Source organism: Piliocolobus tephrosceles, chromosome 19 (genome assembly GCF_002776525.5).
Source record: "Piliocolobus tephrosceles isolate RC106 chromosome 19, ASM277652v3, whole genome shotgun sequence".
Lineage (NCBI taxonomy): Eukaryota > Metazoa > Chordata > Mammalia > Primates > Cercopithecidae > Piliocolobus > Piliocolobus tephrosceles.
In genome coordinates this window covers 25638246-25660497 of record NC_045452.1, presented here as the reverse complement: position 1 = coordinate 25660497, position 22252 = coordinate 25638246, and the positions used below count along the sequence as shown (strand labels likewise).

Here is a 22252-nt window from a genome sequence, read left to right as displayed (position 1 = left end):
ATTAAAACCAGACAAAAATAGTTTACTTGCAATATATTTAAAATTGGAATTAATGGAATTTAATTTTGAAGTAAAATATTAAATTGCCAAATTTAAAATTTGTAGGTTTTTATACATTTTTAGTGTTGTTCATTGGAAAGTGATGATGTTTTCGTGGCTAGAAATTAAAAAAAAAAGATCTTTGTATGAGCTACTTGAGTATTTCATAGTTTTTGCATAAAGCATGGGACTTTTTTTTTTTTTTTTTTTTTTTGCAACATGAGCAGATTGGAGTTTGACCTTTAATGTCTCAATCAGCAGTAAAATTATTTATTCTAGTATATGATTTAGGAAATACTGTTTTAGTAATAAAAATATTTACTTATATCTGACTTTAAATGAATAAGCCTCATTTCCTCAGGAGTTGTGTAACCACTTATATTTAAGAATTAAATGTGTAGTTCAGCCACTATGAGAAGCAGTTGGAGATTTCTCAAAGATCTTGGAACTAGCATTGGACCCAGCAATCCCCTTACTAGGTATATAGCCCAAGGAAAGCAAATCATTCTACCAAAAGACACATGCACTCATATGTTCATCACAGCGCTAGTCACAGTAGCAAAGACATGGAATTAACCAACCAAGATGCCTACCAATGGTGGATTAAATTTTAAAATGTGGTACATATACACCATGGAATATTATGCAGCCATGAAAAAGAATGAAATCATGTCCTTTGCAGCTGGAGGCCATTATCCTAAGCAAATTAATGTAGGAACAGAAAACCAATACCATATGTTCTCACTTACAAGTGGGGAACTACACATTGTACATGTGGACATAAAGATGGGAACAGCAGACATGGCAGATGACTAGAGGGTGAAGGGATGGGGGCAAGGGCTGAAAAACTATTAGGTACTATGCCCACTACCTGGGTGACAGGATTATTTGTACCCCAAACCTCAGCATCAGGCAATATACCCATGTAACAAACCTGCACATGTACTCCTTAATCTAAAATAAAACTTGAGGCTGGTTGTGGTGGCTCACACCTGTAATCCCAGCACTTTGGGAAGCTGAGGTGAGAGGGTCACTTGAGCCCAGGAGTTTGAGACCAGCCTGGATGATATAGTGAGATCTCATCTCTACAAAAAATTTAAAAATTAGCTGAGCATGGTGGCATACTGCAGGTACTCGGGAAGCTAAGGCGGGAGGATCACCTGAACCTGGGAGGTGGAGGCTGCAGTGAGCTGAGATTGTGCACTCCAGCCTGGGTGACAAAGTGAGACTATGTCTCAAAAAAAAAAAAAAAAAAGAATAAAAAATAAAAGTTGAAATTATAAATACACTATCTAGTTCACTGAAAAAAACCCCACAAAAGCCAATTAACATCAATTGATAAGAGAAAACTATATTTAATATGAACAAAAGATGGACAAAATCATAGAATGAAGAACTGACCTTCCTAAGGGGATAAAAAAATTAAATTTGATCCTGAAATATTAGAAAATTCTGGTATCATGGCTTTTATGATGGATGCATCACTGATACAGTTTAGGTGTAAGAATTTGTGTCGTGAGGAGGAGGAGATAGGGAGTTTCTGTACATGGGTGTAGAGTTTTGATTTCGCAAGATAAAAATGTTCTAGAGACCTTTTGCACAACAATGTGAATATACTTAACACTACTCAACTACACACTTAAAAATGGTTATGTTTTTTGTGCGTGTTTATCACAATTAAAAAAAATAAAGATGGCCAGGTGCGGTGGCTCATGCCTGTAATCCCAGCACTTTGGGAGGCTGAAGTGGGTGGATCACCTGAGGTCAGGAGTTCGAGACTAGCCTAGCCAACATTGCAAAACCCCATCTCTACTGAAAATACAAAAATTAGCCGGGTGTGGTGGTGTGGGCCTGTAATCCCAGCAACTCGGGAGGCTGAGGCAGGAGTATCACTTGAACTCAGGAGGCAGAGGTTGTAGTGAGCCCAGATTGCACCACTGCACTCCAGCCTGGGTGACAGAGTGAGAGTTGGTCTCAAAAAAAAGGAATGAGTGCAGCAGCTCCAGCAAGAGTGACACAGTATCATCCCCTCCATGTTTTGGAACTTCTCTGTGCTCTCTTTAGTTGGTGCTAACTGGGGACTAAGATGATTTCCAGGCTCTTTCAAAAGAATGACCGTTTGTCTTATAGGCTGCATATTCTTGTTCTTGACATAAAACCATCTCAATTTTATGAATAACGTTCTTGGGTGGACAGTAAACTAGTATGAATATTCTTTGTTGGGAAAACTAAAACTGGAAAAACTGAAAGCAGGAGAGCTTTTTCTTCCTTATTGTGAAACTTGTCTAATAAATCTGAGATGAAAGGGATCATGAGTTACTCTCTTAAACATAAAAGGCTAAACATTTAAATTAAATTTGAAAGATTTCTGATTTACTCGTGAAGCAGAATTATCTTCATTGTTGGAGACAATACATTACAGGGAACAGAGACTTATTTTTCTAGCAATACGGTAGGCTATGTACCATGAACAACACTTCTACTGAAAATAATTAAAATGCTGGATAAAAGGCAAAATATATACATACATTTTAATACATTGCTGAGCTGGCAAGAAAGTAAGGAATCTTCAGAGGCCAAACATAGAGTGAAACTTGGGATCTAGAGAAGGGAGCACTCTGTAAAGTCAGCTTCTACCCTGAGGGTATTGGCCAAATCCTGGTGAATTTGTGTATTCAGTTTTGCCATTTGGAGGACGGAGACAAGAGACAAAGCCTAGAAGGCCTTCCCAAGGTGGAAGGACTTAACAAAGGACCATTGCCTACAAAGTAAGGACCCTACACCCTCAGCGATTACAAATACAAACCTTCATCACAAAAGGGCACAATGAGGAAAACTACCTGTTTCAACACTGGTTGAGTGAATAAGGGGAAAATTGTAATTATAAGTTGATTTGCATGAGAGTCTGTGCTTGAGTTCATGCCATGTTGTCTGAAAAGTTTCAGGCAAGGAACTTATTTGAGTAGTCCTGGGCAGGGTGTGCCCTTCTGTGAAAGAATACATCTTCAACCTATCCCTTGAAGAAATTCCACAGATAAAGTGCCAAGTAACATCAGATCACACACAAAAAATCTTAAAAAACATATGAAGAGACAAAGAATGAGAACTGCAAACCAATAGATGTAATACCCAATAGAATCAGGTCTCCAAACACTCGAAACATTGGAACTATCAAAGAATGAGAACTGCAAACAAATAGATATAATACCCAATAGAATCAGATCTCCAAACACTCAAAACATTGAAACTGTCAAAGAATGAGAACTGCAAACCAATAGATATCATACCGAATAGAATCAGATCTCCAAACACTCGAAACATTGGAACTATCAAAGAATGAGGACTGCAAACCAATAGATGTCATATCCAATAGAATCAGATCTCCAAACACTCGAAACATTGGAACTATCAAAGAATGAGAACTGCAAACAAATAGATATAATACCCAATAGAATCAGATCTCCAAACACTCCAAACATTGTAACTATCAAAGAATGAGGACTGCAAACCAATAGATGTCATATCCAACAGAATCAGGTCCCCAAACACTTGAAATATTGGAACTATCATATATGTAATCTAAAACTAGTGTTTTAATGTGTTTAAAGAAATGAAAGAATAGATTCAAAATTTGAATGCAAAACAGGCAATAAAGTGAATATTTGAAGAAATATAAAGTAGAACTTCTGATAAATCTGATTGTAGATCTAAAATACAGTGGATGGGTAAACATAGTGGATTAAACACAGCTGAAAGGAACATTTGTGGAATGAGAGAGAGCTCTGAAGAAATTACCTAGAATGCAGTACAGAAAGACAAAAAATACAAAATGAGGAGGACAGGCATAAGAGACATGGAGGACAGGAAGAAGAGGCTTAACATACTTCTAATTGGATTTCCAAAAGGATACCTGTCTTAGTCTGTTCTGTGCTGCTATAACAGAATACCTGAGACTGGATACTATAGTTTGTAAGAAAAGAAATTTATTTCTCATAGTTCTTGAAGCTGGGCAGTCCAAGATCAAGGCAGCAGTGTGTGGTGAGGGCCACTTTACTGCATCCTCACATAGTGGAAGGAGGAAGGGCAAGAGAATATTGGCGCCCTCTGGCAAGCCCTTTTATAAGGGCATCTGAGGCTGGGCGCAGTGGCTCACGCCTGTAATCCCAGGCTCCTGTGACCTGTGTGCAATCAAGAAGGCTGATCTTTTGTGTCTAGCACATGTTTTTAAGGCTCACCCATGTTACAGCATGAATTAGTACCTCATTCCTTTTTATGAATGAGCTCAAATTGCTTGGGAGGCCAAGGTGGGTGGATCGCTTGAGGTTAGGAGCTGAAGACCAGCCTGGCCAACATGGTGAAATCCCGTCTCTGCTAAAATACAAAAATTAGCTGGGTGTGGTGGTGCATGCTAGCTACTTGCTTGGGAGGCTGAGGCAGGAGAATCGCTTGAACCCAGGAGCCGAAGGTTGCAGTGAGCTGAGATTGTGCCACTGCACTCCAGCCTGGGCGACAGAGTGAGACTCCCATCTCAGAAAAAAAAAAAAAAAAAAAAAAGGCACCTAATTCCATTCAAGAGGGCGGAACCTTCAGGCCTAACCAACTCTTAATCCTCTCACAGTGGCAACACCTAAATTTTGGAGGAACACCTTCAACCCATAGCAATATAAGAGAAAGAACGAGGCAGAGATCATATCTGAAAAGATAATGGCTGAGAATCTCAAGCCAGATAAATAAAAAGAAATGCCTATCTAGACATTATCACAGTGAAACTGCAGACATCAAAACCAAAGAGAAAATGTTATAGGCAGTGAGAAGAAAAACAGAATTGACTTCAGAGGAGTGACAATTAGACTGACACCAACTTCTCAACAGTGACAGTGAAGGCTATAAGATAATGAAATAATCTTTTCAGTGTTCTGACATAAAATATTTGTCATCCCAGAACTCTATACTATATACTATATTTCTTTTCTTTCTTTCTTTCTTTTTTTTTTTTTTTTTTTGAGACAGAGTCTTGCTGTCACCCAGGCTGGAGTGCAGTGGTGCGATCTCGGCTCACTGCAACTTCTGCCTCCTGGATTCAAGCGGTTCTCCTGTCTCAACCTCCCAAGTAGCTGTGATTACAGGTGTGTTCCACCATGCCCGGCTACTTTTTGTACTTTTAGTAGAGATGCAGTTTTGCCATGTTGGCCAGGCTGGTCTCAAACTCCCGACCTCAGGTGATCTGCACTCCTCGGCCTCCCAAAGTGCTGGGATTATAGGTGTGAGCCACCGCACCCAGCCTCTATACTGTATTTCTAAGAATAAGAGTAAGTTTTTTCTGTGGTAGCCCGTGGGACCCTCATGTAGTGATACCAGAGTGCTTGGTAAAAGTAAAAACATCTGGCACCTCTGCCTACTGTGTTCAAATAAGAACTGTTTCAACCAGAGCTCGTATAATTTCTTCACATCAACTTTCATAAAAATAAGAGGTAGTGATTGCATTATCAGGTCATTACACTGGGGCTGGATTTTGGGACATAGATGGAGGTGCAGCTCAAATTCCCTGAATTTGTGATGGTGGGATTTCATATTCTGGTCATAGCAATTCCCTTCTGGAAATATGTTTGGGGATATCACCTTTTTTTTTTTTGAGATGGAGTTTTGCTCTTGTTGCCCAGGCTGGAGTGCAAGGGTGCAGTCTCGACTCACTGCAACCTCTGCCTCCAGGGTTCAAGTGATTCTCCTGTCTCAGCCTCCCAAGTAGTTGGGATTACAGGTGCCCACCACCACACCCAGCTAATTTTGGTATTTTCAGTAGAGATGGGGTTTCACCATATTGGCCAGGCTGGTCTGGAACTCCTGACCTCAGGTGATCCACCTGCCTCAGCCCCAGAAGTGCTGAGATTACAGGCATGAGCCACCGTGCCTGGCCGGGATATCACATTTTATACCAGCCAAAACTCAATGCCACTGGTAACATATAGTGAACATAACACAGACAGAGTGTGCCATTTCTTCTGTCCTGGCCTTACCAGAACTTGTCATGTATCAAAATCACCATATCGAGGAAGTTCCTGAATATCCGATAGTAGTTGGTTAAGTTGGAAGCAGCATGAAGATTAAAAAGGTATGACCTGGAATGATATTTTAAAAGTCTCTGTCTCTGAGTGTATGAGAGGTGGTAAGGGCAAAATGTGGAACTGTTGTATCGAGTATAGAGGACCTTGAATCATCTATAATAACGGTAGAAACATCATCATCATTTCTTCAGAAACACCCAATGAATGATTTTGCTTAAAATGATCAGGCTGAACCTTTTGAGATTTGCTTCAGATGGACGTGTAGGACATTTCTACATATGGATGGAGATGGCCCTTGCGTATTAGATAATCCATGTGGCGCTTGGTACGATGTTGCTTCCATGAGGAATAACTACAATCGTTCGTGTATAAAACAGTCATTATAAATCTTAGCAGAAGTGTTTCAAAGCTTTCTGAGCACCACACAAGAAGACTTACTGAGAGTTCTGAAGAGAAACCTCCTAAAGAACCTGAGAATTCTGTTGAAGCTGAATTTTGTTGTTGTTAGGATGGAGTCTTGCTCTGTCGCCCAGGCTGGAGTGCAGTGGCCGGATCTCAGCTCACTGCAAGCTGCACCTCCTGGGTTTACGCCATTCTCCTGCCTCAGCCTCCCGAGTAGCTGGGACTACAGGTGCCCGCCACCTCACCCGGCTAGTTTTTTGTATTTTTTTTTAGTAGAGACGGGGTTTCACTGTGTTAGCCAGGATGGTCTCGATCTCCTGACCTTGTGATCCACCCATCTCGGCCTCCCAAAGTGCTGGGATTACAGATTTGAGCCACTGCGCCCAGCCGTGAAGCTGAATTTATTCACCAATACTGTGTAATGCAAGATTCCTTTGGCAGTCCAGGTATCAGAGATTCAGATGGATAAAGGAAACAGCATCAGCAGAGCATGGGTTCACAGAGTAGATGTGAAGCTGACTTTAGTCAGGTCTAGCTGACTCTAGCCTGTGGAAGAGAAGAAAGAAATAAGAAAGGCTTTTGGCCAGGTGTGTGCCACCACGCCTGGCTAATTTTTGTATTTTTAGTAGAGACAGGGTTTCACCATGCTGGTCAGGCTGGTGTTGAACTCCTGACCTCAGGTGATCCGCCATCCTCAGCCTCCCAAAGTGCTAGGATTATAGGCATGAGCCACTGTGCCCAGCCAGAACCTATATTTTTAAAAAAACCTGTTGTAAAACATTTTGAATTTGCATGCCTCTAAAGGTCAGTTCGATTTGGACAGCTTATTTTGAATTTTTGAATATTATAGACATAAAAGTCAGTGAGAAAACATTAAAAAAAAATAAAGACTGAGGGTTAAAGACATTTTTCAGACAAAAACTGAGACATTTAATCTCCTGCAGATCTTGACTGAAAGATCTTGATTCTGCTAGAAGCAGAAGGAAAGTAATCCTAGACGAAAGGTCTGAGAATTTAGGAGTGAAAAGCAAAGACAGTGGCAAAATATGGGTAAATAGAAATGATTTTTGGCTCTATAAGGTGGTTACAAAAATGTCTGTGCGTGTTAAATAAAAAGTTCAGAGTTAAAACATTAGACAACGATCAGCTGAGTGTGGATAAATTGAGTTAAAGTTTTCTAAGATCTATTTGATAGCCAGCAGGAGGATAAATATATTGATTAATTTTGTACGTTGAAATGTTATATATGCACATTGTGATTTTTAGGGTAACTGCTAAAGAATAGAAACAAAGTATTTAACTCCCAACATTTGGAAGTAAAAATGAAATGATTTTAAAATACTCAATCCAAAAGAAGGTGAGAAAGGGGACAAAATCTACAACAGATACTAGAAACAGAGAACACAAATTTATAGACCTATCCCCATCTGTATATAACATAACTACATTAAATGCAAAGGATCAAACATTTCAGTTAAAAGACAGAGATTATCAGACTGGATAAAAATTCCAGTTATTGACTTTTTGAAAATAGAAAGGATTAAAAAGACTAAAAGAAAAAGGATAGAAATAATTATGCAATAGAAAAAATAAAAGAAAGTAACTACATTAATTTCTGGCAAAATAAATTTTAAGACTTACACATTCAATTATCATGTAGTCCACTTACAAGACAAGGATTGTCTGTCTAGATAACAAATAGTAAAATCCACTAAGAGAAAAACCTAAACCCAAACCTAAAGAAAGGTTAAAAGTGAAAAGATTTAAAAAGACATACCATTCAATATTAATCTAAAGAAAGCTGGTATCACTAAGTTAGTACCTGACAATAAATGGTCATAGGCTGGGTTCTTCTGAAGCAGACACTGAGATGGAGTTTGGGGAGCAAGATGTAGACGAGGGAAAAACACCTGTAAAGGGAAGCAGGCTGAAGCAGGATTGGTTAGAGGGAGAGGCTGGACTGCAGTGCGGACCTGACAAAGCCTTGACCAACTTGGCTAGAAGTAGGCAGGAGGATGTGATTGGGAAGGGAGGGCTTCCTGGAGTTCCAAGGCACTGGTAGTGTTGCATTGCTTCAGTTGGATGGGGGCTGGGGTGGAATAAACAAGCATTTGTTCAATTTTTATTCTTTAATTCCTTTTTTTTGTTTGTTTGTTTGAGATGGAGTTTCACTGTTGTCACCCAGGCTGGAGTGCAATGGTGTGATCTTGGCTCACTGCAACCTCTGCCTCCCGGGTTCCAGTGATGCTCCTGCCTCAGCCTCCTGAGTAGTTGGGATTACAGGCATGCCCCACCACGCCCGGCTAATTCTGTATTTTCAGTAGAGATGGGGTTGCTCCATGTTGGTCAGGCTGGTCTCCAACTCCCGACCTCAGGTGATCCGCCCGTCTCAGTCTCCCAAAATGCTGGGATTACAGGCGTAAGTCACCATGCCCGGCTTATTCTTTAATTCCTAAATATTTTACAAATAGTGTTTTGTATCTATTGAATATATTATTGAAGAGGATTTAAAAGATTACATTTAACATAGCATTATAGATTTGAATTCCTGATCAGGTCCTATCTTTAACTTGGGAACAGAACCCCTCTGAGACTCAGTTTCCTCCTATGTAAGGAATTTAATCTCTGCTAAGCACTCCAGTGTCTTCCCCTTACCCTTTGAAGTCTAGACTCCTTATCATGGCCCACAGACTCACGGGCCTGGCATCTGCCTCCATCTGAACATAGCCTGCACACCTTCTCATTGCCCATCCAGCTCTGGTCTCCTTGGCCTCCTTCCTGCTGACCCTGGGATCTGCTGAGCTCCTGCCAGCCAAGGGCTTCATGCCAGCTGCCTTTGCTTTGCCTGGAAGGCTTCATGGCCCTTCACCTTGTGGGCCTCTATCCAAAAGACACTTGGCCAGAGAGACCTGCTACCCACTCCATCCAAAGAGTCATCCCATCTTCCCCCATCTCCAATTTATCTCCCTGCCCATCTTTATTGTCTTCATGGCACCTGTTATTATTTCAGCTCACATTACTTGTTTGCTTATTTCCCATCCATCACTGTCACCAGTACAGGCGGTGTCTTGCTTAGCACCACGGCCCCAGACCTGGCAGGTAGGAGGCATGGATAGACATTGTAAAGTGGGGGGCACCAGCTCTGCCTCCTCGTGTTCTCTTCCCACCCTCACCCTACCAGTTTGTCCCAAGGAGGGGCTCTGCAGTGGTTTGTAGATACACAGATAATGCAAAATAAAAAGCAGTGAATAGGGACAAGCAGATGGAATCCAGGGATGGTACAGACACGTTGAACCTTCACTGAGCAGCTGAAAGTGAGCCATTGAGGGGACCTAGAGCCCCACAGTGGTCAGATCAAAGTGCTGCAGCCGCAGCAGAGAGGTTAGGAGCTGGATGTGAACCCAGAACACCTGGGTCTGATGCTGGCGCCTCCACTTCCTCACATGTGACCTTCATTTTCCTCATCTAGTAAGATCCCCGTCAGTCTCCTCGGTAAAGCGGGGATGATAATGGTCCCAAATCCATAGAGCTGTTGAGAGGCTTAAATGGGATGAGGCTTGTTAAGGCTTGGGACACAGTAAGTGCTCATTAAGTGTCAGCTGTAATTATTTAATTTGCACATTACCTTAGGAGGAGTAAATGCTACTGTATTTCATTTTACCGATAAGAAAACAGGCCGGGGGAAACAAAGTAATTTGCCCAAGTTCATGATCCTGGCAGACAGTAGCTTGTAAGAAATACCTTGCATTTTAAAATGGATTATTTGGAAATCCTTGTAATTTTGATCTCTGCATATCCTATGTAAACACTTATTTGGTTAAAATGTTTTAATAAAGTTATTTTTTTGTTTCTAAGGGAAGGTGGGAATGAAATGAATTGCTGCCGCACATTAAGAGAACTTGAAATCCAAGTGGGAGAAAAGGTAATAGAGATTTTAAAGACACGATTTCCCCCCACCCCACCCATCATCAGCAGTAATTGTTAGCAGAGGTAGATGGTAGAAAATGAGCCACACCTCGTCATCCGAGTTCTCATGTCAACACTGTCCGACTAAATAGATCTTCTGATAACAAGCCAGGGCGAAAGCTTGCGTTCCGACTACTTTGGCTGTCTTGGATGGCATCTCTTTTGATGAGTGACACCCGCAGAAGTCCTGGAATATTAATTGCTTTTGTATTAACTTTAGATCATTATTAGTAGGGCTGCCTTTTCTGTCTTTGTCTAAGACTGAGCAGGTTTTTCTTTAGAAAGGGAAAACGGCTGCTTTGCAGCAGTCAGTGCCAATCAAGAGCTGCATAGTAAAAATAACCAGTCAAACTCAAAGTGATATATACTTAAGTATTGAGTAATTTAGCCATGAAAGCTACGATGTGTTTAGAAAAAGAGCATATAGCATCATTCCTATTTGCTGATTGTGGTTAGATCTCACAGCACGCAGCTAAGGAGGGGAGGAGATGATAATGTCATTCAGGGGCTGGAATCAGACTCCTTTTTAAAATGCATTTGGGCCTGTCAGTTGCATGAGCAGTTTGAGAATCATGGTTTAATTTATTTGATTCAATATGTTGGTTTGAAATGTGACAAATTTTCTTTCTTTTTTGCTGTCTTCTGAGACTCATATATTTCATACTCAAAAATAGCCAGAGATGCACAAAATGTTTGTCTCAATTTCCCTGTCTGATACCATTAACACCAGAAAATTCATCTCAATATGATAGTTTCTTAGCATTATGTGTTTCTAAAAACCTATTTCACTATAGTTGATATTAGTGGGAACCCAGGTATAATTGTCTGCTGCTTTTGCTGTGACCCATTTGTTATTCTGCAAGAAATTTGTCATGCAATTGATATTACTTAGGGGTATATGTCTTTTTGCTCTTTAAACTGTGTTCATTATGACATGCTTCTGAAAAAGTCCACTGTTTATGACAATTATTACGCAGCAGAAACATTGTTAAAGGATCAATAATGCAACATGACCTTGAGTATGGAGATGCAGACAAAGGCCAGGGTTGTAAATGGCTCAAAATAAGGCTGTGGTGAGCAAATCTCAAATGGAACTCCATCGCTGTCCATCCTTTCAGTTAATTTTTTTATCCCATCGTCCTCCCCATGGAACACCCTGCTGAGAGTGGAAACCCAGGTGGTTTTCATGCAATTGCCCATGAGAACAAACAGGTGAAGGGAAAAGGTAACGCTTAGTACCAGAGTACTGGAGGATTTTTCTGCCGCGTGTTCCAGCCAGCACGGACTATAACCCAAATTCTACCTACGACCCCAGTCCTGAGCAGGCAGGGGAGGTTGGAGGAGACTGACCCCAGGACCCGGGCAGACCTGAGTTTCCATCCTGGGGCTCTGCCATTTACCAGCCACGTGGTCTCAGGCAAGCCCTCATCGCTGGGTTTCTTCACCTGTCAGTGGGGATAATAGCCACCACCTTGACGTGCTACTGTGTGGCTTAAAAAGATCCAGAATAAAGCACCTGGAACACTTAATAAATGCCAGCTGCTACTATTATGCTTATCCCTACAGCTTCCTTTGAAGTACAGGTAGGAACACAAATGAATCTCATTCCTTTCCAGCCCCTCCACCTCCAAATAAAGAGAACAAATCAGTACACTCCTCAACTGTGTGCTGTGTGCAGTAGCATGCTTCTAATAAAGACTCTAACCCTTCTAAAGGTCACACATTAATGTTGGAGACTGAGAGGAAGACTTAGGAATTATCTAAGTAAGCCTCTCTTCATACACATGTCATTGCTGGGTGATGGTTACAGTTTGGGAATGAAAGAATGCTAATTATTTTATTTTAAATATGAGTCCAGTGGCTTACTGGAGCCAAGAATGCATGCAGATGTCTCGAATTTTTGGAGCCAGGCTCTGCTGATCCATGTGTGGACTGGCCTTCCTACAACAGCAAATAATTAGCAGTGGGAACCCCAAACCTTCCTACAACAGCAAATAATCAGCAGTGGGAAAACAAAACCTAATTGTTTTCTTCTGCAGTGAGCTTGGTCTGATGGCTGGTTTGTGAGCATCTCTCTTCTTCACAGGCCCTCAGACCCTCCAACAGATGCTCACATTCACGCTCATTATCCAGTTGAACGCTTTGGCTCTCTGAACGTCATTGTCTCTCTAAGCCAAGGGAGAAGGCCAGATTGGATGATCTCTGGGTCTCATCTCTCCGTCTTTGGTGACTGTGCCCCATGGCTTCATGGGAAGAGGCGCTCTCTGTTTGGTGGAGGAGGCTCCGTAAGCCCAGGGTGGTTCTCAGCGTGTCCTCTTCAGGATCCACTTGGTCCTGGCTCTGGTTTAATCTGCACTCAGGTTCCACTCAACAACCACGCTAAGTCCTGGTGCATTCCTCACTTGCTGTCACTCTCCTGGCCCTTGCTTTTCATTTTGGCCACAACTATGATCCTCTGCATTCATGTGGCCCCTGCTGTGTCCTTGCCTGAGCATCTCCTGGACTGGCTCTCGAGTCCTCTGGTCTTCAGCTTCTTTGTCTTCAGAGTCTCCTAGGAGCCAGAGGGATTTGTGGAGAATCAGGTACTCCTGGGCTGAAACACTGCCGCTGCTGGTGGTGGTGGTGGGGTGCCTTGGATGGTTTCTCATTTGTTCTGAGTTTCCTCATCTCTAAAGTGGAGACAACAAAACCTACCTTTCAGGATACTGACAAGAATGAATGTAAGCAAAGCCCCTGCATACAGCAGATATTCAGTAAATGTGAGTCCCTTCCCCCACTGATGGGTGAAGCTTGTTCTCCTTGCCAAACACCACTAAAACCCTTGCTGTGGCCATCTTTATCTGCCACCAGGTGGCAACCCCTTGGCCACAGAGATGTTTGGTTTTTTCCCTTATGAGAAACCGAAGGCTCCAACTTAACTATCTTAGAAAATAAGGAGCTTCTTATGTCACCCAGGAAGTCAGGAGGGCGTGGAGGCTAGGGTTGACTAACCCACCTGCCTCTTTTTCTGGTCACCACTTCAGGCAGATATTTTGATGTCAGTTTTTTTTCAATGGGCCTTTTTTCCCAATATGACTCTAAAAATAAGAGAAAGTCCCTCACTGTGTCCCACAGTCTGGAATTATGCCCCACACCTAAAGCAATCATGGGCAAGGGAATTGGTTCCTGCCAGCAGCCAGGAGCAACCTTGATCACCACCTGGTGTGGCCACTGGGTTCCCTCCTATGAAGCACATGGCCACCCAAGGAGGGCAGATGTCTGAACAAAATGGAAAATAGAGGGTTTTGTTAGAAAGGAGAAGTGGGCAGCCAGGCACGGTGGCACACGCCTGTAATCTCAGCACTTTGGGAGGCCGAAGTGGGCAGATCACCTGAGGTCAGGAGTTCAAGGCCAGCCTGGTCAACACGGTGAAACCTTGTCTCTACTAAAAATACAAAAATTAACTAGGCATGGTGGTGCACGCCAGTAGTCCCAGCTACTTGGGAGGCTGAGGCAGGAGGATCACTTGAATCCAGAAGGCAGAGGTTGCAGTGAGCTGAGATCGTGCCACTGTACTCCAGCCTGGGTGACAGAGCAAGACTCCATCTCAGAAAAAAAAAAAAAAAAAAAGTAAAGGAGAGAAGTGACTAGAGGTGAATGGATTTGGGAAGGCAACCGATGCATCTGCTATAGCTACCTACAGAAGGGACCCCTCTTGGCAGGTGGGGCCTTAATCTTATGGACACTAATGTAATTTTTCAGATTTTGCCAACTCTAGTAATAATAGCTAGCACTGAGCACTTACTAGAAGCTTTTCTAAGTGCTTTATCGTATTAAGTCATTTCATTCCCAGGTGAACCCCATGAGGCAGGTACCGTTGTTATCCCATACTGATATGGAGGGAAGCTGAGAACAGAGGTTAAGCAGGCGTATGTTGATGCTTACTTTGCATTCAGCAAATATGGCAACTTGTTATGCCTGTAGTTAGACCCAGTCCACCACAGAGAGAAGTCTTTCTGTTCATCATCACCGCAGAAGTCAGTGGAGCCTTGTGTCCTAACCACAGAGGTGCCTTTCTGTCCACAGAGCAGAAAGGCATTTGGGCATTTTCTTCCCTTTTCTTGCTGGTGTCCTGCCTTTCACACTCCTTCCACCTCATCAGTCTTTCATGCACCCTCTCTGCCTGCGGGGTCCCAGTTCCATCCTGTAGCGGTGGCAGCGCCCGAGACCTCAGACAGCTTCCTCACATTCTTCAGGTGAGGACTGCCAGGAGAGAAGGAACTTGCACAAAGATGCAGTGTGTTGCCAGGCTGACCAAGTGTCAGGTTTTTTAGTCCATCTATCGTTTGTCAACTCCCGACAACAGGTGAAGATAGGAGTGGCTAAGACAGGAAGAAAATCCCATCTTACCATCTAAGGTGGGGTGAGGGCTCATTGTAAGCCCTGTTGAGGGAAGTACTGAGAAACAGGAAGCTATTCTGACCTGTGTGGGAATACAGTGTATGTTCAGAAGGTCGTGACTCTCCCGCTCAAAAAAAAATGTGTTCTTCACTGAAGACTAGAATTAAAGAATATATATTCAGTTAAAGAAGTATAAGGAAAAAGAAAGAATCCAAAGCCCCAGGCTGTTTCCTCTTGTACCATGTCACTACCCGAGTCAGGGAGCTCTCAAAAGAAAAAAATGCTTGAAGGTTCAGGCACCATGATGCCAGAACATCTGGTCTACCCAGTCGGCTGTGACAAGCGTGTCTGTTGGACACCGAGTGATTTGACACAGGTTTTTATGGGATTACCCTGGTGCCTTGGAGGTGTGTGGAGATAGTCATTTCAGAAGCAATTAGTAAATAATTATAATTGCTGAGCTGCTGGCTTGCTCTGTAATATCCTCGTGAAGAAGAGATAAAAGTGGTGGGGAGATTCATTCTCTTAAAGAGGTGAATTTTCTTTAAAAAGACACTTAAAAATTGGATATTCAAGGGATAAAGAATCAGTTGTTAGAATCGCCACCATTTCATAAACACACCTTAATTTTATAACACTACATTAGTATGAATGAATAGACTAGAATGCAGTCTGTTTGCCTGACAGAAAGGCTGTGTCAAGCTCAAAATGAGGCCATTTACTAAAACATGCAAGCTCTTGGTTAATTCCTAATATTCCCCTAATCCTACTTTCATCAGCTCTACTTTGGTGCACTTGGTATTAATTGCCTATTGTAGCAGGTATTTGAACACATCTCCTCTTTCATCTGAAGAAAATATTAGCATATCGTAGAGCTGTTGGGACAGATTGTATCTGAGGCACTTTTTCCTCCCCGCAGAAAAGCCTATCAATCATAACTGAATATAGTGATTAATAATGTCACAGCTTTTATTCTTGTGTCTACGTGCATCTAAATGAAGAGTAGCACTTATATTTTGATCTAGAGAATCTCACACCACCAAATAATCCGTTGGCATTTTATTTAAAAATTATATTGAGAATACTTCTGCCCCAGAACCTATTTTTGGTTGTTCTGTCATTAATTTACGAAAGCCTTCATGAAGAAACTACAGCAAAGATTCTACAATATCAGAATTTGCAATTATTTCAGACTAAGGTTTTTTTTTTTGGTCTTTCTCTGTGTTACAAATTAATAGTGGAAACACAAGCTTGTAGGGGTAAATGTTTAAAGCAGCATGGTGTGGGGGTACAGTCTGGAGCTCTGGCCTTAGCAAACCCAAGCGTGCATTTGAACAGCAACAGAGACTCTCTGAGTGATCCTCAGCAAGCTAGTCTTGCCTCTTTCGAGACTTTCCCCATCTGTGAACTGGGTGAACAAGATTGCAAGGTTTTCCCGGTGTTGTTGGGATTCTGTGTGAGAATAAATATGAAATGAACTCACCATAGTGCTGGGCCCATAGAAGTTACTCAACAAAATTAGGAGTTTGTATTTAGAGGACATCAAGCATACGAGTTCTTACGTGGAAAGTTAAAAGATGGCTTGCAATCATCTAGGGCAGCAGTCCCCATCCCCCAGGCTGTAGACCTGTACTGGTTGGTGGCGTGTCGGGAACCAGACTGCACAGCAGGAGGTGAGTGGTGGGCAAATGACCATCACCGCCTGAGCTCCGCCTCCTGTCAGATCAGCAGCGGCGTTAGATTCTCACAGGAGCGCGAACCCTGTTGTGAACTGTGCATGCAAGGATCTACGTTGCACGCTCCTTATGAGAATCATCTAACTAGTGTCTGATGATCGGAGGTGGAACAGTTTCATCCTGAAACCATACCCCCTCTCCCCTGGTCCATGGAAAAGTTATCTTCCACAAAACTAGAGGTTTTGTGGAAGAGAGCCAAGAAGGTTAGGGACCACTGCTCTAGGATTGAAAGCTACTCAGGGAAGGATAAGAGGGCTATATGCTGAGGGTGCCCACATTTACATCTCCTTGTGAGGCCCCAGACTCACCAGTGTCCGCAGACAAAAACGTAACTCTTGACTGTCCTCCTGCCCCACCCGGAGAAGCCTTCCTCCCAGGTCAGTAAATGGTTCTACCACTTGTCATTCATTCAAGCAGAAACCAAGGACCGGTCTTGATCACCTCTCCCTTACCAGTGCCACTCCCATATCCAGGCCATCAGCAAGTTCTGTCTGCTGTCTCCTGAACTAGATCCCAAACCTGGACACTTCTGATCCATCCCCACTGCCATCATTATAGCCTAAACCACCATCGTCGCTGGCCTGTGCTTTGTCAGTGACCCCTTATCTGGGTTTCCCATTGCCTCTCTTGCCCCTTACAATCTGCATTCCACATGACAGCCAGAGTTATCCGTTCAAAACATAAGCCAGAGCCTTCTCTGGTGAACATGCCCATGTCTTTTGCTTGTGCATTGAGTAAACTTCAGTTAAACGCCCCAGCTTTCAGAGCTCTGCACTAGACAGCTCTCCAGTGAGATGTTTTTGACTACCCTATCTAAAACTACATTTTCCGTAACACGTAGAACATTCTGAAATGTTTGTTTACTTGTTTATGACTGGGATCTGTGTTCTATGGGAGCAGGCACCTTTTCTCTCCTGTCCACTGCTGTAACTTTGGTGCCTTGAACAGTTCCTGGCACCTAATATGCTCTCAGTAAATAATTATTGTATGAATAAAGAAAGTTTTGTAGAAAAGTTCATATTCCTTGGAATAGCCAGGAACAATTGGGTGAGGAAGGTGATATTGGAGCTTGGGTTTGGACCATAGATAGACTTGCAATGCTCGTTGAGGATGGGGTGGGGGAAGAGATGTGAGGTAGTTTTCAGAATTGCAACCTGGCAAAGGAAAAGGACATGGGGAGAGGGAAGTGTGGATGTGGCCAGAGCACCACAAGGAGACAAGCCCTGCGGCTATTCTGTAGAGTTATGTTTCTCAAGGCAAGTTGGGACAGACGAGTTTCAAAAGGTAGACTGGAGGAAAAGACGCATGTGAAGGCCAGGTTTTAACCCTTAGGCATGGGTCAGGAGGAGGATGATTGAAGGTTCCTGATAAGGGGGTTTTGATGTATTTAGGAGAGTGCTGTCAGCAGCGTCGTGGATACATTTGCTGGGAATGCAACTGAAGTCGGGGTACCTGTTATCAGGCTTGGAAGTCATTGGTCACCCTCTTACCATCATCTGCATTTGTTGAGCACCTACTGGTGTTATGGGGACACCATATGGTTATTGGGGATACAGAGAAGACTAAAGCCTGATTCTTGTCCTCTGGAAACTTAAAATCACCTTGGGAACACAAGCATATGCAACACATTATGATGGTTTAAAAATGTGTTTATTGGGTGGTATAGCACCTAGATCAAGAGGAATTAGGGAATAAAGCAATATAAATTGCTCATACTGACAGCTGAAAGACATGGACAGTAAACTCTCCAAGACTTTGTAAGAGGAAGTCACCCGTACTGGCTACTGGGGAGGTACCCAAGGAGGGTGATTGGTTTGAACTAGACCTTAGAGGAAGGGTGTATACATACCAGGGGCTCATTAAGTTAGGAATTCATGAATGAACAGAAGAAGGCAGGCAGGAGGGCACAGGGTGGGTGTTCTCCCAACAACTGGATCAATTTGCCAGGAGGAAAGATTTCTAGGGGGGTGAACGGGGAGGACGCAGGCACTCCCAGCTGAGTGTGCACTGAGTTAACTAACAGTCTTCCTTCCCAAACCTGCAACATATTCCACATTCTGGATCTCATCTACTCGAGTCACCAAGGCAGAAACTGGCCGCCACTTGGACTTTCCTTTCCCTCACCCTCTACGTACAGTTAACCACTAGGTCCTGCTGACTTGGTCCCTTAGAGCTGGCCCCAGCTTCTCCAGTGCTGTTCCCCTAGTCCTTGAGGATTCACAGTGTACGTTAGCACAGTGAAGGCTCAGAGGAGGCCGCTGTATAGAAATCTATTGAATGTTGCTGCAGTCAGCCTTTCTATGCATTTATTTGTTTAGCTCTAGATCCAGAACTTGCACTTGGAGGAACGCCATTTTGGGAAATGCTGAGGGAGATGACAGACAAGGTCTTTTTCTACTCTAAAATGTGATTCTGATCTAGTTCTTAGGTGAGGTGGTCTGTGGCTGGCTGGGCTCTTGGCAAAGTGCTATAGCCACGTGGCAGTACCCAGCGTTGTACCCAAACAGTCTTCTTCGGTTTGTCTTTCTCAAAGCAGCCTCCTCTCCCATGAAGTCCAGACAAGCAGCAGGATGCTGGGTCAGGCTGGTGGCTCCTGATCTTCCAGGCTTGCCCCTGCTGGTGTGCAGCTCTGTCCTAAGAGTGAGCTGAGGCCGGCTGGGGCTCTTATGGGGCCCCAAGATTCTTGGCCTGTGGCAGTTGAGGTGGAACACCCATCCTATGAGTGTGGGCTGGGTAAGAAAGAAATGAAAGAAAGGAAACATTTCTTATAGATCAGCAATGCTTTTTTAAATTTAAAATTTAAATTTTTTATAGAGATGGGATGTTACTAAATTACCCAGGCTAGTCTTGAACTCCTAGCCTCAAGCAATCCTCCTGCCTCAGCCTCCCACAATGCTGGGGCTATAGGCATGAGCCACCACACCCAGCCTGACACCCTCAGAAGTCCCTCAGTATATAGATGGGGCACCTTTTATAGCTGTGTCGTAAGTTCAATGCGTAGCTAGAGTTTCTTAATAGAAGTCTGTAAGCTATACATTACAGGTAAGCATTTTAAAAATGAAAAATCGAATGTGGGGAAAGGTTCACGTGGCCTGTCGACTTTATATAAGCACAAGTTTCCCTCTTCACCTTGGCTGCAAGGAGACCCCAAACCAGAGTTTTGCTTCATTGTGTCAACTATGACTTTTAGGTTTCTTTAGCTCATTTTTTCGGGGTCAGCTTTCTTTTCTTCATTTTTGTGGGTCTTATTTGGGTATCTTTTTAGATAAGCTTGTTCAATTTTTGGTAAAGGCAGGGTATGCATACGTTCAGTGAAGAAATTCATAATCCTTAGCCTGTGAGGGCAACTGCCAGAGCAGTGAGAGCATCAGACCAGAGGTAGGGAGGCGAGGCTTTTGTGAAAGGTGAGCGATGCCCGGCCCCCCCTTCCCGCTCATCCCTGGATTGGAAGTTTGTGTTTATGAGGTTCTGAATGTAGTCTAATTTTTTCCTATCTGGTTTGGCGCATCTCTACCAGCTGGTAAATAGGAAATGTTCACGGTAGGAAGCCAATACTCTGCAGAGTGTAAACAGATGGAATCGATATAAAGTGACAAGTTAGACTGTGCTATTGAGAATACAGAGCCAAAACTAAGAACATAACAGTCAAGCTACTTATTTCGTTCCAGTTCATTTAGTCCTGAATAGTGCTTCATATCTGCACAGCTGTGTTGTTCTTTTTCCCCTTCCTTTCTTCTGGGTTGATAATGACAATTTCAAAGAAAAACTTTAATTAAAGATTTTATACAAAATAGCCAAAAGTAGAATAATAAGGAAAATGAGCATTGATGTGTTTATTGTAAGAGAAATCCTTTTTCATGGTTTCATTTCAAATCTGTACTTCTTAAATTTAAAATGAATTTAGTGGTGGAGACAGAAAGGTGCCAGACTGACAGCCGTGGGTACTGAACTCTTCCGCTTGCTGCCGAGCCAAGACAGGGGGGTGCCCGAAGCCCCCTCCCCTTGGGGCTCAGTCTACAGGCAGGCGGGTGGGATGCGGTTCCTGACCCATTCTCTTAGAAGCCAGGCGAGAAAAAGTGGCTCCGACTGAGGAGCTGCACAGAAAACAGCTACACGGAAGCCAATAAGAATGAAATTGTAGAAGGCTTAAGTTCGTCTGCAGGTTATACTCTGGCCTGAAGAAGCCTGGCCTGCCTCCGGGAAGGGCCACATCGCGCCAGGCCTCCAGAGGGATTGTTTTCCAGGCGGAGTGGGAATTCTGGGCTTCAGAGAGGAAATATTCAGCCTTTTCTCATCTTCTTTAAAGCCTGGGTGGTCAGATTTATTTGAGTTCATAGTTTTCCTTCCTGGAGCTCAAAGTGCTATAAAAAGAATTTTAAACAAAGAACTCTGGAGTAATAATAGCATCCATGGTTAGCAGTTTATGGAAGCATCTGAACTCAGTGGGGTACAAATATGAAGCAGTTTGATTTCTTAGCTCTCAGTTTTCTCCAACAGACACTGCTGAATCTCCCTCTCTCGTCCCATAGGAGTGTCTTTGGCAGATCTGGTGGCTCTCTGGTCACATTTAGGTCTAAACAGGTCCAGTGCAGGCGAGTTCAGTTTAAACCTCAAGTGTGGGTTCAGCATGCCCTTCTCAGGTCCTCCCAACCTGAGGGCCCTGGAGTGGATAGGACCTGCTCACTGGCTGTACCTCCCTCCCTCTTTCTGCTTCCTGTCTTCCCCAGATCATGGGGTCTGTGATGAGGGCTGGGGAAGGAGAGCATGTCTGTCTCTCCCTTACTTGGGTCCTCTCTGGGAAGCTCTCTGATAGGGCCCATGGGGAGTAATTAGGACAGTGCTTTGGGGGCCTCTGAACTTCATGGTTTCCTGTTGAGGAAGATCGACCCTGACTTAGCCCCCTCTGGACCACCTTAGCTCCCACTCCTGGTGGTCCAGCTCACTTCCTTTGGTTGCTTGGGTCCCCTTCCCTGATGAGCAGTCCCTTGGGAACAGGACAGCTCAAGCTTTCTACCTTTGGTGGTGTCCTCTTAACCTATGGGAAATTCACAAGTCCCATCCATACCAACAACAGGTGTTCAGGCTGCTTTCATCTGCTGCTTCTGCCCTGCTCTGCTGTCTCTGTCTGAGTCTCAGTTCCTCTTCCCAGGTAGGTGCAGAGCAGATCACTGAATCCACTGGAAAATGAGATGCCTGTCTACCCTTTTTGCAGGTTCCTGTCCTGTCTCTACAAGGATTGTCTTGGCTTGCAGTCTCCCCACCTACCCACCCACTCATCCATCTACCCATCCATCTGTCGTCGTCCATCTACCCATCCATCCACCCATCCAACTGTCCATAGCCCTTCCATCCATTCATTCATCATCCATTCATTCATCCATCTACCCATCTGTCCATCATCCACCCACCCATCCATCTGTCCATAACCCATCCATCTATTCATTCATCATGTGTCCATTCATCCATCCATCCATAACCCTTCCATTCATTCATTCATCATTTATCCCTTCATCCATTCATCCACTTACCTATCTATCCATCATCCACCCACCCATCCTTTCACCCATCTGTCCCATCCATTCGTCATCCATCCATTCATCCACCCACCCACCCATCCATCCATCCATCCATCCATCCATCCACTTAACAGTTATTCACTGATCCAGG

The 22252-nt window shown here is 43.4% G+C and overlaps 1 protein-coding gene across 4 annotated transcripts in view; it reads left to right on the top strand.

Annotated features, from left to right (window-relative positions):
• Nucleotides 1-22252, top strand: part of EFCAB6 (EF-hand calcium binding domain 6) — a 304195-nt gene that overhangs the window by 49516 nt on the left and 232427 nt on the right. For all 4 annotated transcript variants that reach the window (XM_031934644.1, XM_031934643.1, XM_031934646.1 and 1 more), the window contains one exon: nucleotides 10359-10425. In XM_031934644.1, coding sequence (XP_031790504.1) covers nucleotides 10375-10425 — 51 coding nt within the window. In that variant the 5' untranslated portion in view covers nucleotides 10359-10374. The remainder of the gene's footprint in view (nucleotides 1-10358; nucleotides 10426-22252) is intronic.